The 19230-nt window shown below is 38.7% G+C and overlaps 1 protein-coding gene across 1 annotated transcript in view; it reads left to right on the plus strand.

Moving 5' to 3' along the window:
• The window catches only part of LOC126184377 (uncharacterized), a 704935-nt gene that overhangs the window by 583593 nt on the left and 102112 nt on the right, over window positions 1-19230 (plus strand). The window contains exon 6 of the mRNA XM_049926761.1: window positions 12823-13180. Coding sequence (XP_049782718.1) covers window positions 12823-13180 — 358 coding nt within the window. The remainder of the gene's footprint in view (window positions 1-12822; window positions 13181-19230) is intronic.

The raw sequence follows: 19230 nt of genomic DNA on the forward strand, positions 1-19230 counted from the left end.
CCGGCCTCCCGCATGCCCACTATACGCCCTCGCTCAAAGTCCGTCAACTGCACATACGGTTCACGTCCACGCTGTCGCGGGATGCTACCAGTGTTAAAGACTGCGATGGAGCTCCGTATGCCACGGCAAACTGGCTGACACTGACGGCGGCGGTGCACAAATGCTGCGCAGCTAGCGCCATTCGACGGCCAACACCGCGGTTCCTGGTGTGTCCGCTGTGCCGTGCGTGTGATCATTGCTTGTACAGCCCTCTCGCAGTGTCCGGAGCAAGTATGGTGGGTCTGACACACCGGTGTCAATGTGTTCTTTTTTCCATTTCCAGGAGTGTATAAACAAGAATTTTAATCTACGGAATTTGACACTTCTAACAAAAAGTTAGTGCGTAGAACTGTACTTCATTATTACGACAGAGCAAAATATCCGACGGCTAGAAAAATAGTGTGTGATCTCCGTGAAAAAATTAATTATCCTAGCTCAGAGACCTCTGTTCTTCGTCTTCTTCGCTTACCTGATTTTCAATTCACAAAGTGTAGTAATGGGCCAAAATTTTTAACGAAATGCGGAGACTACATCATCAAGAACGAAGTTTTCCCGTACAATGCACGTATCGCCTGCTGAGGATAGGTGTGTAATATACTAAGATAAAACTTGGGTTTTACGAAACTATACGAACATATGTATTTTGCTCGACTGCAAAGGAGCGTCGGACTTAGTTCCAAGACGTATAGTTACTTTTGTGCAGCTTATGTCGACATTTTGGGTGACGGGCGACGAAGAGTCTGTAATAGCTGCAAGTAAAAAAATCTATAGTTAGGGAATATTCTCGGTATTTTATTTTGTTTCTCGGAATATTTTCATGTTTTCACGATAAAATATATATGACATGCATGGAGGTTTTACTAACATTTGACATTATCATTAACTGAAAATGCTGTATGACGGTGAGATGACTGTGATCTGCCTATTTTCGTTACAGCTACTGTAGTAAAAAATTCACAATAGGCCGTGTTGACACCTATAGGTTCACATTTGCTCGTGTCTGTAGCTACAGAATCTGCCACTGCAGCCATTACGGCAGTACGAACTTGTCATCTCTGTGATGCATGAACATACAGAACCTCTTCTATGAGTCTCCACTGTTTCCATCATCGTAGCACAATTGACGTGGTACAGCCCACTTCTGCAGCAATTCTTCTCAAGAACAGTCCCCCCTCTCGAAAGGCCATCATTTGACTCGTACCAATTCCGTTCAGTTAGCTCTGCTGAACACTGTGCCTTACTGCCTTTTTCACTTCATTGATTATTTCTCCCCTCCCCCCTCTCCCCACCCCTCCCCACCACAGGAGGGAAGTGGTTGTAGTAGTCACAATGCTGCTCTTCAGACACATCATGATAAAAATATCTATCTATAGTTCTTTTTACAGATTATTCATTTTTATTGCAAAACCATAGACAGAGATGGTGATACTGATGCAAAACTGACGATAGTGATGACGCTGCTGCATCTGGCAAGTCGTTCTGTGTCAGCTCCCATTAAATGTTGTGCGGGTGGGAAGGAAGGGTGCGGGGAAAAGTGGTAACAGGACAGTGCACGTATATGGATCGCTATGTCTGTGAGCGGTTCTGGAGAGAGAGCCTGTTGAAGCTTCTTTGGAACACGATATGTTGGGTGTGAAACCACAAGCGTATATCTGGGCCTATATCCATGATGCCCACTGCAGCTTGTTACATACATGAGGTTCTGCGGCACTGTCTCGTCCACTGGCTACGAAACACGGTGTCATTCACTTCAACAACGTTTTTCTGCTTCCTATCTGCATATGATGATTGGAAGGCAAGTGGCGTCGAAGTTCTCAAGACCTAACGTGAATTTCGTCGGTTTGATCGATTATCTATAACATTCCCAGTAGAATACATGTGGCAACTGTGGGCCCCTTTGAATAATCTTGAATCCTGGCAACGTGACATGCAGCTATTGACCTTGATCATGAACACATGATGTCACACGTCAGCTCGCAAATCACGCCCCCTTATCTATGACGCCATCATCTTAACGTCACAAGCCATGTCCCTATCATGACGTCATATGCCGCACCCTCTTTACAATATGTAACGTTGTCAGGAAATTCAAAAATACAAAAGATCAGTATGTAGTCGGCACGTTCAAACGTATCAAAACGATTTGTATCTTTCTTTCACCATATTCAAAAGTATCCAAACGACTTGTGTTATTGATCAAAACGTTTTTTACTGAAAGATGAAGTTAATATCCTAGCAGGGAGTTTCTATAATGTTTACCCGACATTGAAAAGTAGTTGATTGGTTCAAATGGCTCCAAGCGCTATGGAACTTAACATCTGGAGTCATCAGTTCCCTCGACTTAGAACTACTTAAACCTAACTAACCTAAGGACATCTACACATCCATGCCCGATGCAGGATTCGAACCTGCGACCGTAGCAGCAGCGCTGTTCCGGACTGAAGCACCTAGAACCCCTCAGCCACAGCGGCTGGCGGAAAGTAGTTGAAAGTGGATAGTTGAAATCGTGGAAAAAATCATTTCTTACCTATAAGAATCTGTGTTACTGCTACTGCTCAGTGTACCATTTCGACAATGTGTGTCATCTTGGTTTCTCTAATATGTGGCACAAAGTGTGAACTAAATTAGTCAACAAGACCTGCTTCACCTACAAGTTACATCAGTAGTGCCAATATGTGAACCATGTATATTTTCCTTCATTTTTACTGTTTTAGAACAAGTACGTTACAACAGTATTGACACTTGTATTTTGTACTCTAAATCTTATTTATTATGATAAAAAATTTCTTTTGTTGTGAAGATTGTATTTTCGAGTCTTCAAAATTTCGCCTCTGAGTGTGGAAGTATCTTCCATCACTGTCTTTCGTCATGCTGTGTTGTGTTTGCATTTCGTATTTTGTTAATCACGAAGTTATCCTAGCGTATTACGAAAATATCTAGTTTAAGTGATAGAACACGTTGACAGTGTAGTGAAAACACGCCATTTTCAGCGTGATTTCTTGTGCTGAAGTGGCAGAAAAAGTAACCCTCGAGCAGAGAACACCAGCAGAACGTAACTACTGGTAGGTGCAAGATCAAATAGTAACTGAAAAACCTGCATTAACCAATATATAATGTCAGTTTAAATATTTAGTGTAGGAAATGATGCATTATGAAGTCCCATACTGCTCAGTGCCATTTGAGCCAACCCACTCCTGGTTGCTGAGACGTATGGCCAGTCATTGTGGCTCAATTTCAAGAGGGGCTCATCACCAAAAACAATTCTACTACAATCAATGAGATTCCAGATCAAATACGTGTCTGTAGACTCCTCAGACAGCGGTGGGATACCAACATGACTGTCGCCTGCTTTACGGCCCGACAACTTGGTGTGATGGACTGGGACGCCATTGCTTTTCATAGCAGGACTCACTTGGTTGTCATCTGCGGCACCCTTTCAGAACAGCGGTATGTCGACGATATTCTACGCCCCACTTAGTTGCACTTCATGGCAGGCCATCCTGGGATTACATTTCAGCAAGATAATGCCCGCCCGCAGCTAGTGAGAGTTTCTACTGCCTATCTTCGTGCTTGTCAAACCCCGTCTTGGCCAACAAAGTCGCCGGATCTCTCCACTAACTGAGAACGCTCGGAGCATTATGAGCAGGGCTCTCCAACCATCTCACGCTTTTGACGATCTATCGCACCTGTTGTACAGAATTCGGCATGATATCCCTCAGGAGGACATCCAACAACTCTATCAATCAATGCCAAGCCGAATAATTACCTGCATAAGGGCCAGAGGTGGATCAATACATTATTGACTTGCTCATTTTGTGAAGCTCTTTCTCCCGAATAAACCATCATTTTTTTCTGAAATTGTAATCACTTGTTTGCGTGGACGTGTACATAACATCTACCTATTTCGTCCCATTTGCATAATTCCATCGTGGTGCGTCTTTTTCTTTCTTTTTTATTCTTTTTGAGTGTGATGATGATGATGTTTGGTTTGTGGGGCGCTCAACAGCGTGGTTATCAGCGCCCGTACAATTACCCAATCATTGCTCAGTCCAATTTCGCCACTTTCCTGGATGATGATGAAATGATGAGGACAACACAAACACCCAGTCATCTCGAGGCAGGTGAAAATCCCTGACCCCGCCGGGAATCGAACCCGGGACCCCGTGCTCGGGAAGCGAGAACGCTACCGCGAGACCACGAGCGGCGGACTCTTTTTGAGTGTGCTTTAAGTAATACCCATTACATAGTTTTTGTTGCTGTGTGCACACATAAGAGATGAAATTTATTGATGGCCAAGTACGGTATTTGACATAAACATTTTCTTAGTGAAGTATAACAACAATCATTTACGACTCTCTCTCCCTCTCTCTCTCTCTCTCTCTCTCTCTCCCTCTCCCTCCCTCTCTCTCTCTCTCTCTCTCTCTCTCTCTCTCTCTCTCTCTCTGTGTGTGTGTGTGTGTGTGTGTGTGTGTGTGTGTGTGCGCGCGCGCGCGCAAATGTGTACGTTTGTGTGTATGTGTGTGCGCTAGCACATGTGTACGTGTGTGCACATGCTTACGGATAAAATTCACATTTTTCGGATAATTACGAACATGCCAGGTACGTACTGATTGTCTGTTTCATCGGTATTTTGGAATTTTCCGCCAACGTGACGTCACGTAAAGGAGTGGCTTGTGGAGATATGATTATTATATCATAGATAGGGCTGTGGTTTGCACTATCATGATGATAACGTCATATATAAAGGGGCGTTGCCTATTACGTCGGTTGGTTGGTTGGTTTGGGGAAGGAGACCAGACAGCGTGGTCATCAGTCTCATCGGATTAGGTAAGGATGGGGAAGGAAGTCGGCCGTGCCCTTTCAGAGGAACCATCCCGGCATTGGCCTGGAGTGATTTAGGGAAATCACGGAAAACCTAAATCAGGATGGCCGGACGCGGGATTGAACCGTCGTCCTCCCGAATGCGAGTCGGATGTGATGTCACCAAATTAAAGGCCAGTCAAATTGTCCCAAAGTCGCCATAGCCATCCTACTGTTCCCTAAGTTGCTACTAAATCAAAGCTGCCGGATTACACGTTAAACTGGGGTAGATTACGGACACGCAAGCCTCTCTATTGGCGTCAAATTCAAAGATTTGCACTACGCCGTTGAGCAAGAAGGAATTATTGTTATTTTTAAATGAAATGGTTGACTGGTATCCATGACTTAGGGTAAAGTAAAAGTCCCACTGACACTCAGCAAATTTAGTAAACTAACCTATAGGGCTACTACACAAGCGATCTTCGTGCCAAAATCATAATGGAGCTACCCCTTGATCTCCAGCCTCACTGCATGACGTAAAATTTGTCTAATACAGAATGTGCAGTTCACCAGCTTACCACAATGAAAAGTATCTCTACTATTAAAATGCAGCAATTTTAAACTATGGACTATATTTATTGGAAGTCTATGCCTAGTATTGTCACAGGATCCAAGTGTGAATGTACCTGCCACTACGCTGACACCATGAGTAAGGACATGTATATTTTCTTTGGTCCGCCATTATCTACACTGATACATAGCTGAAACTTTTCATTCAATATGATGGGTAATACTAAGAGAGATCATCTAGTCTCTGACGGACACACAACATATCCTCGCTGAACTGAACGCCCTATTATGGAAGGTACGGCTCTGGCATGCTTTCAGTATTTCTTCTTCTTGTGGCTCTAAAGTTCATAGTGAACCTTGGCTTCTTGAACAATTCTCTGCCAGGTATCCCTGTCCAATGCTCGAGCTTTCCATCTCTTTCACCTCATTTTCTGCAGATCCTCCATGAATCCATCTACCCATGTCGTGCTCTGTCGACACCGCCTTCTTTGACCCCCTGAATTTCCACACAATATCTTTTTAGTTACTTCCATATCACTCATCCGTACCACAAGCCTCACCCATCTCAATCTGGCTGATTTCACTGTTCTTCTAATAGGAAGATCTTTATACACCGTCCAGTCACATTAATGTGACCACCTGTCAAAAGCCTGAATAACTTCCCTTTGTAGCACGGTCCGCGGTGAGATGTGCAGAAAGAGAGACACTGAGGTTCTGGAAGGTATCGACAGGGATGAGGAGTCATGCCGACTCCATTGCCGTGGCCAGCTGCGCTAGGTTTTTCGGTTGAGGATTCATGGCACAAACAGCCTCATCGAGTTGTCCCACAGATTCTCGAGTGGGTTTAAATCCGGAAAATCTGATGGCCAGGGGAGTACAATAAACTCATCCTGACGCTCTTCGATCCACGCACGTACAGTGCGAACTGTGTGAGACGTTGCATTGTCCTGCATGTAGATGCCATCATGCTGAGGAAGAAAAACTGCACGTAGGGATGAACACGGTCTCCGAGGATAGATTTATATCTGTGTTGATCCATTGCTTCTTCCAAAATGACGAGATCACCCAGGGAACGCCAGGAAAACATTTCCCAGACCATGACGCCCCCTTCCTCCGGCATGGACCGTTCTCACTGTTATTGCAGGATGTTTTCTGTCAGACGTTTCATCCCAGTAAAACATGGAACGTGCTTGATATTAAAAGACCACCTGTCGCCGCTCTGCGGACGCCCAGCTCCGGTACTGACACACCAATTCCAGCCTTTGTCTCCTTTGTCTCCGATGAATATCAGTCATGATGGATGCTTGAACCAGGAGCCTGCTACAGAGGCCCATTTGTAATGTTCGCTGAACAATCGTTGAGGACACGTTGTTGGTAGCCCCCTGGTTCATCTGAGCAGAGCTCAAAGTTGCACGTCTATTCTCCCGTAGACATCTCCGCAGCCGTTGCTCACCCCTGTCATCTACGTCCCATGGTGCACCACAGTTGCCTCAAGAGCTGGTTTCGGATAGCGTCATTTTGCCATGCACGGTGTACTTTAACCACGGCAGCATGTGAATATTTTACAAACTTCGTCGTTTAGGAAATGCTTCCACCCTTGTCCCAAAAGCCAGTTATCATGCCCTTTCGTACGTCAGATAAATCGCTCCGTTTCCACATTACGACAACGACTGCGCTGTTTCCCGTGTACCCTAGATACGTATTATATACCATCCACTGCTAGTGCTGCCACCTGTAGCCTGTGAGTACTTAATGCATGCTGACGTCTAACATAGTCGGTAGTTTGAATTTCGCGCCATATCGTAGTTCCGCCGGTGGTCGCGATTGGCGTTCTTGAGAGCCATAGGCAGCTAGTACACAGTCAGAACCTCAAAAAGGCCCAGATATTGCGGACAAGTGTTGAGTACAGCCGAAGAGCTGCGATTATCGAAAGTCTTCGCGCTGGGTGTCCATCTACTTCCTGTACCCGAGATCAACTGTTATACTGACCAAGTATAATGCTTCGAAGAAGTCCTGGGTTCACTTCCTAAGTGTTGTGTCCAGTGAGGGTGATATCATGCTGCCACGTTTCTTTGAAAAGGGACAAGTCGTCATGAAAGAAGTTTATTTGCAAGTTTTGACGAATGTCGTGAAATCGTGGATGGTAACTGTGGCCTCGGGGAGACAATACGTCTTTCACCGGAAGGTACACTGGCTCCTACGAGCCATTTGGTCCAAAACATTGACATATTCTGGTCAAAGTAGTTCTGGCCCTCGAATAGCCCAGATTTGAACCCCCGCGACTACTATGTTTGGAGCGTAGTCGAAAGAGTTACCAAGAAAACGAGGCACCCTAATGTCGCGTCTCTACACACCGCTATCGAAGCAGCATTAGCGAATATGGACAGCGCTGTTTTAAAGAGTGCGTGTGATCGCTTCAGGACAGGATTGGAAGCTGTCATTTCGGCTGAAGGAGGTTATATCTGGTAATTTTACTCTTGAACGATACCACTACTTATATGTACAAGGATTTTCATTATCATTTATATTTTGCTTTAATAAAATTGCTTTTAGAAAAGCTTCATTTGTCCATATTTAAGAACCGCACCCTGTACAGTTCTATTGGTTTTTTTTTCTTTTTTTAAAAAAGCTGAATGGTATGACCCACGTGATCCTCGCCCTACTAGATCCACTCCCGACTCATTGTGATTTACATTGGCTACGATTTCCCTCAATCACCTCAGGCAAGTGCCAGGATGGTTCCATTCAAACAAGGGCAGCCTATTTTGCACCCAACCTTGCGCTACCACCAAGCTTGCGCTTCATCTCTAGTGACCTAGACAACAGCGGGAATGAGAATCTAAGCTTCATTCCGGTGACACTAACTTCTGTGGAGAGAGAGGAGGCGGGAGGGGGGATCAATGGATATCCCTCTTTGTGAAGCTCAGGTACTTCACTAATTCAGAATTTAACCTGTTTCAAGATACCTCGGTGAGCCTGTTTGAAAACAGTTTCCCTAAGAAAACAGTGAAACGTAATGGTAAGAAACTATCTAAAAAGCTATGGCTTACTAAAGGGATGAAAATATATTGTAAACAGAAAACAGAAATGTAATTTATAGCTAGAAGCAGTAATGATCCAAAAACAGTCAAACATAAGAAAAACTACTGCACTGTATTAAGAAAAGTTGTTAAAATTCAAAAGTATTTGCATTATGTCTTAGATTAGCACCCTTGATAATAAAATTAAAACAATTCGGAATATTGTTAAAAGCAACCAAGTGCACAGGAAGACTATATTTCTATCAAACTCAATGAAAAATTTCCTAACGAAAAGTCAGAAGCAGAAAATAATTTTAGAAATCGTTTTTAAGTGTTGTGGAGAAAATAGGTTCCAGCTGTCCATTAGGAAATGCAAGACTGTATATGGAAGAAGCAATACCCATGCAATTTGATAGAACTGGATTTCAACCCACCTCTCCTACTGAAATTACAAAAATAATAAATTCACTCGAAAGTAAAAGCTCACCTGAAATTAATGGCTTTTCCAGCAGAGTACTAAAGACTTTTTTCCAACAGATAACTAGGATTCTCAGGCACATATGTAGCAGCGCACTGAAAGAAGGCATTTTTTTGATAGACTGGCATATGCTATTGTTAAACCATTGCATTAAAAGTGGGATAGGTTTGACACTAACAACTACAGCTCAGTCTCGCTTCTGACAGCTTTATACAAAATTCTTGATAAAGTAATATATTCGAGAGTAGCTTTACATATTTGTAAAAATGAAGTACTAAGAAAATGTCGGTTTGATTTTCGGAATGGCTTTTCAACAGAAAATGCTGTTATTCATGCTTTCACTAACCAATTATTAAATGCTCTGAATAACTTAACATCAACCATTGGGATTTTTTTGTGGTATCTCAAACGCATTTGACTGCATGAATCATGAAATTCTTTTACACAATGGCCATTAAAATTGCTACACCACGAAGATGACATGCTACAGACGCGAAATTTCACCGACAGGAAGAAGATGCTGTGATATACATTTGATTAGTTTTATATATTTGTCCAATGAATACCCGTTTATCATCTGCATTTCTTTTGGTGTAGCAATTTTAATGGCCGGTAGTATATATATATTACATATTCGTGTAGTACGTAAAGAAATATGAATGTTTTAGTTGGACCACTTTTTTCGCTTTGTGATAGATGGCGCTGTAATAGTCACAAACGTATAAGTACGTGGTACCGCGTAACATTCCGCCAGTGCAGACGATATTTGCTTTGTGATACATTACACGTGTTAAAATGGACCGTTTACCAAGTGCGGAAAAGGTCGATATCATGTTGATGTATGGCTATTGTGATCAAAATGCCCAACGGCTGTCTGCTATGTATGCTGCTCGGTATCCTGGACGACATCATCCAAGTGTCCGGACCGTTCGCCAGATAGTTACGTTATTTAAGGAAACAGGAAGTGTTCAGCCACATGTGAAACGTCAACCACGACCTGCAACAAATGATGATGCCCAAGTAGGTGTTTTAGCTGCTGTCGCTGCTAATCCGTACATCAGTAGCACACAAATTGCGCGAGAATCGGGAATCTCAAAAACGTCGGTGTTGAGAATGCTACATCAACATCGATTGCACCCGTATCATATTTCTATGCACCAGGAATTGCATGGCGACGTCGTATACAGTTCTGCCACTGGTCACAAGAGAAATTACGGGACGATGACAGATCTTTTGCACGCGTTCTATTTAGCGACGAAGCGTCATTCACCAACAGCGGTAACGTAAACCGGCATAATATGCACTATTGGGCAACGGAAAATCCACGATGGCTGCGACAAGTGGAACATCAGCGACCTTGGCGGGTTAATGTATGGTGCGACATTATGGGAGGAAGGATAATTGGCCCCCATTTTATCGATGGCAATCTAAATGGTGCAATGTATGCTGATTTCCTACGTAATGTTCTACCGATGTTACTACAAGATATTTCACTGCATGACAGAATGGCGATGTACTTCCAACATGGTGGATGTCCGGCACATAGCTCGCGTGCGGTTGAAGCGGTACTGAATAACATATTTCATGGCAGGTGGATTGGTCGTCAAAGCACCATACCATGGCATGCACATTCACCGGGTCTGACGTCCCCAGATTTCTTTCTGTGGGGACAGGTGAAGGATATTTGCTATCTTGATCCACCGACAACGCCTGACAACATGTGTCAGCGCATTGTCAATGCATATGCGAACATTACGGAAAGTGAACTACTCACCGTTGAGAGGAATGTCGTTACACGTATTGCGAAATGCGTTGAAGTTGACCGACATCATTTTGAGCATTTATTGCATTAATGTGGTATTTACAGGTAATCATGCTGTAACAGCATGCGTTCTCAGAAATGATAAGATCACAGAGTTACATGTAACACGTTGGAACAACCGAAATAAAATGTTCAAACGTACCTACAGTCTGTTATTTAATTTAAAAAACCTACCTGTTCCCAACTGTTCGTCTAAAATTGTGAGCCGTATGTTTGTGGCTATTACAGCGCCATCTATCACAAAGAAAAAAAAGTGGTCCAACTAAAACATTCATATTTCTTTACGTACTACACGAATATATAATAAAAAATGGGGGTTCCGATTTAAAGAAACGCAGTTGATATCCGTTTGACCTATGGCAGCGCCATCTAACAGACCAACCACAGCGCCATCTGGTTTCCCCTTTCAAGCTAGTCAAGTTTCATTCTTTGTAGTTTTTTCGTTTAACGCTTATTTCGTGAGATATTTGGCCCAGTCACGGTCAATGGACCACCCTGTATAGATATACAAAGAAGTTTACAATTAATCTAAAAGAGATACGTTTACACTATTCATTTGTATCACATCACTGGTCACTGCCCACATTACACACCAAAATCTCTCTCTCTCTCTCTCTCTCTCTCTCTCTCTCTCTCACACACACACACACATTTTTGGCTGGCATCAGGACCTTGACAATGTTTCCGCCACTCTATCGAGTTCTTCGTATTGTTCCCTTAGACCACGTAAAAAAGCTTAGTCAGCACCTCACAACAGTGAATGAGATGCTGAACTCAAGGAAGTCGAAAAAGGTTTGCAAATATTTTAATTTTTTCTGTGAGCGCAACTAGAATATTGAGTACTGAGGAGCCAATGAAACAGGCATAGCATATACTTGTTGTGTAATTTATCTAGCTGCAACAGTCATAACTTAGTGTATGAAGTACTGGTACTGTAATTGTTAAATATATGGATGTTGCAGATGTAAGGCATACAAAAAAACTGATTTGAGACTTCACTACTTGCATTCCATAACCTATTAGATCATTCAATTATTAACAGTCTTGTACAATCACAGTCGTTTTCTGGCTTACACATGATCTATATTTCAGTTTCATAAAACATTATATACAATGAGATATCTCTGAAAATAAGTCTTTTCTTATACAAATAATTTAAAACTCACCGTATGCAGACAGTAAAAAGTGTGTACAAATTTAGTGTAGCTTTTCACGCAGTGGGGCTACTGGTGAAATTCGCACATTCAGTTACCTTTGTATGTGAGTCAGTCACTGAAATAGTTAAAATTACAATAACTGACATGCAACAATCGCATTAAAAGAGTATATGTATACAGTTGTCACAGTTTGGTTATTAAAGATACACATTCTTTAGAAATCATTTAGTAGTTCCTGATATCTCTGAAAATAAGTCTTTTCTTATACAAATGATTTAAAACTCAACATATGCAGACAGTAAAAAGTGTGTACAAATTTAGTGTAGCATTTCACGCAGTGGGGCTACTGGTGAAATTCGCACATTCAGTTACATTTATATGTGAGTCTGTCACTGAAATAGTTAAAATTAGAATAACTGACATCCAACAATCGCATTAAAAGAGTAGATGTATACAGTTGTCACAGTTTGGTTATTAAAAATACACATTATTTAGAAATCTTTTAGTAGTTCCTCCTCAGGCAATAAGTAGCATTTAAACTATGGATTAGTATATTGCAACAAGCAGCTTAACACTAAACATTAAAAAAGCCGTTTTTTAAAGTAGCTGCTTTTCCATGACTTACGTGAGATATTCATTTGTAGCCAGTCTAATATAAAAATGCCAGATTAAGTGATTGCAGTTGATGTGCATGGGCCAATACTTAATAACAATAGTTCAATGAAGTTAGAGAAGAAGTAACTAAGGACTGTTTGTTTTTGCTAATGAATTTCCTGACTTTTGTACACCCATGAAGATCTCTGTTATTGGCAAAAATTGTAATATGCACTGTGCAAAAGACTAATTAAGCTCATTTCATTGGAACTTCATGCAACTAAATATGAGTGAAGTACCTTAAAAATGCACAATTGTTTTACCTAATATGTTTCTTTTCAGGTCTCAAATTTGTCCGAAGTCCAGACATCTATAAAAGAAGTGACATCAGCCATTGTCCACTATGTTTCTGGAGTCAAGGATGGCCAAAATGAAAACATGCCAAGCAGCAACAGGCACAGCCCACGAGGCAGTGGACGACTCTGCTGGTTAGAGAGCTCATTTGTGGGGAGCAGACCATTAGATTCACCAGAAACTCCGCTCCTGCTTACAAGCACAAAAACATTTGGCAGTGACAGTGATCCTACTGCTACCAATATTGGCATGGTACCCATGGACAAGAGTGGCACTGCAGCAAATGAACTGTATCTGGAGCTTAGTAATACAGCCTCTGAAACCTTCAACACACGTCAGTTGAATGGTGAGTATCTTCTGACATAAAACACTGGTCTGCCGTGATTTGCCAGTGGTATTAGTAACACAGCAGGCCTTTTCACTTCATTACGCTATGCACTGCATAAATATTGCAAGCTTCCAGAAAAAAATTATTTAGTTTCTTTACCCAAGGCCTAATTCAGAATTATCTGGCATCAGGGACTTGACACTTACTAAGTTGAGTATGTTGATGTAGAAATTTTTTCTATTGAAACTCTCAATCTATTTTGCTTATTTACTCTTATAAAAGTCTTCTGATAATTTTAATTACTTCCTTTCTGTTCCTGGAATATCATAGTAAGGCTTGTTTACAGATTTGAGCTGATCCTATTTTTTTTACTGCAAATCTCAGAGAGAAAATTTGTGCTATTAAATATTTAGACAATGTATTCAGCTGTGTGTAATTATAAAAGAGCATGGAACTCACATAATAAACAGACATTAAAGTAACACAGACTCTCAACTGTCATGCAGTTGATTATATCAGTGTCAGAAAATGAGATTGCATATGTCCAACATTTTACTTCAGATTATGTAGAGCTATTGTGAACATGAGAAATGTCGATTCTTCTGAAAGCTTGAGCTATTGTGAACATGAGAAATGTCGATTCTTCTGAAAATTAAATCCTGAAGTAGTTCTTTGTTTGGTGTCTTGGCTATAACTGATATAACTGCATGATTATTATTATTATTATTATTATTATTTAATTTGCACTAGATATTGCTGAAGCTTGTTATAAATCAGTGCCAATTCACATAAATGTATCACTGCATGATTTTCTCCTCTAGAAGCTTAGAACTCTTTTTTTTTTTTTTTTTAGTGCTCAGTACCATAACCAGCATAACTGACAAAGTTCCACTACTGACATTTCTATTATTTCTTTATGAAAACCTGCTCAAAATGGCCCTGATGCTCATAGTTAAATAATAACAGTAGGTTTTTGAGAGACACTTATGGTAATAAATTTCTGTGAGCTTCAATTATGTGCTGTAATGAAAGAGCAAAAGAGTCTGAAAATCATATAATTCAAGCTGCTGGCATTACCTAATGGCAAAACTCAGATAAAAGTTAGTTATGTGGGAACTACAGTAAGAGACCAGTTCTGTATACTGAGTTTTTAAAAACAAACATTTCTTCTCAAATCTGAAAACAGAAAAGTGAGAAAATAAAGATACTGTATGTGGCAAAAGCTGCAGTAATATTATAATTTATGGGAAACTTCTTTCAAAATATGAAGGACATACCTGAAGAAAGTGAAACTTGAAGTCAAGTGCGATATTCTGCTGTTGAAAATTGTCACTCTCGTCTATTTTGGGTCTCTGGTGACTGAATATTTGTTGCAGCTTTTCTTTCCCATTACAGTCCACAATTTCTTTCTACACATATCCTTTTTTGTACTTCCTCTCTAGCTTTTAATGAAGTAATTTTTGTTCATAAAAGCTCATGTTTCCTCACTATGTTTTCACATCAACATGGAGTAAACAATCTGCATCTACATAAGTACTCTGCGAGCCACCTTATGATGTGTGGTGAAGTCATGTATATTTCCATAAGAGTTGTTTGTTTTTTCTGTAATAGATAAAAAGATTATTTCTCTATATGTTTCTCAAAAGATTACTCTTATACCTATCAAACAAAGCATTATCCGAACAGAACACCTACAATGAATGATAAATTACATTGATTCTGAGTCATACTATATTTACATAATTTTTAATTTTTTAACATCTGTGTTAAATAATAATTACTTATCTTTAATATAAGCTAGAGGAGTAATCTGTAAATCTTACTAATTACACAGATTTATGTACTAAAATATATTTAACAACATTATTGTCAGAAAAAATATATAAGAGAATGGTAACATTTAGTTCAGTTCATGTAACCATTAAGACATTGTATTAGAAGGATTCTTACAATCACTAATATATACTTTGACATACAAAACCAAATCAAACTAAATTTGTCATTAAGTGGTATATTTCCTTCACATGCCATATGATTCCAGGTGATTTCTCATAACTAGTAGCCAATATCAATAAATTTTGTGGTAGATGGTACAGAGTTGCTAAACTGTCTTGGAACCTGTGTAGTAGGATTTTGGGGGACTGTATTTCGATTATATATTTTTTTTCTCGAAAATGTCCCAGCTCATGAAATTGCACATTCCTACAGGTGAAAGCACTTGTTTATAGATGCAGTAGAATGTCAGTTCAAACAGAAAATCTATCTTGGTTGAAGTAACTGTAATATTTCAGAAATTTTTGGTCTCCATGTACATCCAAATAACAAATTGCAAATGTACTGTGATCTTCAATGTTTTTCAACCATCAGCTAACACTCCAGCTTGGGTTGTTTAATTGATCTATGAATTCCAGCAGCAGTAATTTTTGCTGCAATAGTTTCTTGTATTCTCTATGCACTACAAAATATTGTGAGAATCAATTGTATAAAAGATAACAGGAATTAACTAAAAACACCTTTTACATGCCCAGAGGATATAAATTCAAATTTATTTTTTGTAAGATGTACTTATAAGGAGATTGTTTCATGTTCTTACATCAAAATTCATAAAGATAAAATCATGTGCAAATGTCATACACATGCAGCCAAGATATAAAAAATAACAGTTTAAAAATTCCATAAACAGGACTTCTACATATTTAGTACATAATGAAATTGTGTGCATGTATATAAATCATTTTAGCTAAAAACATTGTCCAACAATGAAAATCGTTTTACTTATGGGCTAGATGTTGTGGAATTCTTCACATTTTTCACTAAACAATTATTAACTGGTGGCAATAATTACTGAAGAACCTTTAGACTCTCAATACAGGTAACTGTTCATGAAGGAGAATCACCATTGTCTGACTACCAGTATGTCACTCCAGATTTCTTTCAAAGTTGTGTTAATGAAGTAACAAGACAACACTAATTTCCTGTACTATAAATTAGGTACAGTAAAACATAACACGTAAGATTGTGCTTTGTTGCATGGTTTCAAAAGTTGTGGTTGAGTATTCAGACTGAAGCAACCTGAAATCATAATATGTAGTAGGTGTGTAGCATTCAAATCATTTTCATATGCTGCTATCCCAATGAAAGAGTAAAATGTGTTCTGCTATTCTCATTTAGTGTGGAATTGAAATCCAAAATGTAATATATATATATATATATATATATATATATATATATATATATATATATATATATATTAGTAAAGATAGAGAGAGAGAGAGTTTGCACGCTGTGTTTCAGCATGAGGCAAAAAAGTAACAAAATATGTTTTCAGATTAACCATTTCTAAATAACAGGTTATTGTAGATTTGGTATGATGCGTAACTAGTAACTTTGAAACTGCCTTGGGAGTTGGTGGCTAACAAATGTATCTACCTTCATTTATTTTATTAAAGTCTTTTTTGTATATGAATTGATTCCTCCTCATATCACAGTTTCTACCGTTACTCACTGTTTTTCTGTATGCAAATGATATCTGTATTGTCTCCAACTAAAATCAAGGGAGACCTTCCTAGTGATCAGAGCTTTATAGATACTTATTGTGGTAACTGCAGTCTTTAGCAAGTAAATAATGTGGTTTGAATAATGCTCATTATTATGTGTTATGAAACACTACTTGATTAAACAGACATTCATCTGAGAAAATGAAAATAATTCTGTGAAGGGAAGAGATAAGGGAATCATAAAATGATAATCATTTTAGATTAGATTTAGAATGAAAGTGTTATCATTAGAGCATATGGATTTATTATATTATTTTGAATCGATATGTGTTACATTTGTTTCTCAACTTTCAAAGAAAATTTGCATAGCACAATAATGCCTCAGTCTATATTTCTACATAGATAATATATTTGCTATTTTCTGTCATTTATTTTCAACCATAAAACCCCCAAGAATTTTCCTATTGTTTGCATTTCATGGTCAGATATACCTATTTGACATTTTTAATTATTGTATATAAATTACTGTAATGCTATTTTTGTCAGTTAGTGATCACTGTAATGATGAAAAATCATAAATTTAGATTCACCTAAATAAGAATGTTCTTTTTATTTTTTACTACTGCAAGATAAATTGACTGATAAGTTAACATGGAATGCATTTCAAAATAATTTAAAACTAAGCAGTCATAGTTCAAAACTGTCTCTGCTATATCACTAACGCAATCGAAACTACTGAAATAATGATTATCAATTTTTTTCTATGAGCACTAGTTGATAAGTTTGTTGCATTAATTAGAAGTTTGTATAGGCATATTTTGTCATTGAAACAGTAAGAGATCGAGTCTCAGAATTTATTTTCTGTTATATCTGAAACTTATGAAAATATTTCAAGGGTGAAATTTACGTTTATATAAGGCTGTCTACCACGTACTTTAAGTACTGCAATTTCATTAATCTGCAGTATCTATATTGTTCTTTAAAAATGGTTCAAAAATTTTCTTATAAGCAATTATGTTTAAATTTTCGGTAATGGGTGTTGTCTTCATTATTATTATTTTGTTTGCCTTTTTAAAACATACATATACCCATTATTTATTCTTACTTATCATTTTTTTTATTTTCCCACAACTTGTACATCCTGTCACTGAGTCTCTCATCATTTTAGTGTCTGTCGTTTTTCAGTTTCAGATTTAATTCTTTTTGTTGTTTCGAGATGAACTTATGAGGACCCATCTTCTGTAATTATACCATCACATGTATTTAAAAAATACATGTTTAAAGCGACTGTTGAAGTAATATATTACTTATTACAATATCAAAAACAAAATTAACCTACAAATATTATGCATTAAGTAACTACCAGAAATTCCCTCGGATAAACATTGGCATGTTACCTTGGCTGCATTAAGCTTCTTCACAAATAGCTAAAAACATGTGACATAGTACTCTTTTACAGTGCACTTTTCAGTCATTGTTACTTCTTGTACATTACAAATGATGATGTCCTCTAGTTGACGAAAATTATAACTCCAATTTACAGCATCTTTTTCTTTTTTTGTCTGAATGACTCTTTCATCCTCTGTTACTGCATAACGTTGAACAGTTTAACTCAGTTTTCAGATAGGGTTCATCATCAGACATAAGTCAGTAGCTTGCCATGTTGGATACATTGGTTATCAGAGTCAGTTAGTATTTGAATGGCTAACTATCTAGGTATACCAGATGCCATTGCTTCAGGGAAACAAGTTGATGAAGTGGCTCCCAGTTGAAAGACTTACACCAGATCATTGTGCCCTATGACAATAATAATAATAATTATATTATTATTATCACATCATCATCATCATCATCTTCATCGTCATCATCATCAGATATAACACAGCCCTCTCCCAAAATGATTTTCAGAACTTACAAGACATAATGAGATCCATTATCCAACAGGGAATGTCTTATTCCACCCCTGCGAAACCTCACACCCTCTACCCCACCCACTAGTTCAAAACCGTTTCCCCTAGACAATAAATTTCTGACATACCTATTTAGTTTCTTAAAAATAGTTCAGTATATCTGATTAAAAAACAACTACTTACATTGGGAACCCATAAATGAAAACTAATTCACCCTCTGAGAGAGACAGTTTTAGTGAGAGAGAAATCAGATTTATGAACCTACTACCTATCATGGACTTAATGATTTCCTGGATGGAAAACTATATGTCTCAAGGAATGGAATAGACAGCGTACTTTTTACAAGGCAGATCACTCAGTAGACTGTGTATACTGAGTATAGCTAAAAAATATTGAAGTGTTCATTTAAAATAGCACTTCCTTACATTGTCTTTAAGCTAAACTGTCAACTACTCTCTAAATTAAATACTGGTTTCAGTCTCAGAAATGAACTGTACTATGAAGATGTATATACATTGAGTACACACTGCTTTGACCAGCACACAACACCTACCAGTATGTGAGTCTCCATTACTCACAGAATGTCTCATGAAAATTTTCTAAGATAGCATGAAAAAATTTATTTTTTTGCAGTTATACTGCTTCTGTGACTGTCAATATG

This window comes from Schistocerca cancellata, chromosome 4 (genome assembly GCF_023864275.1).
Source record: "Schistocerca cancellata isolate TAMUIC-IGC-003103 chromosome 4, iqSchCanc2.1, whole genome shotgun sequence".
Lineage (NCBI taxonomy): Eukaryota > Metazoa > Arthropoda > Insecta > Orthoptera > Acrididae > Schistocerca > Schistocerca cancellata.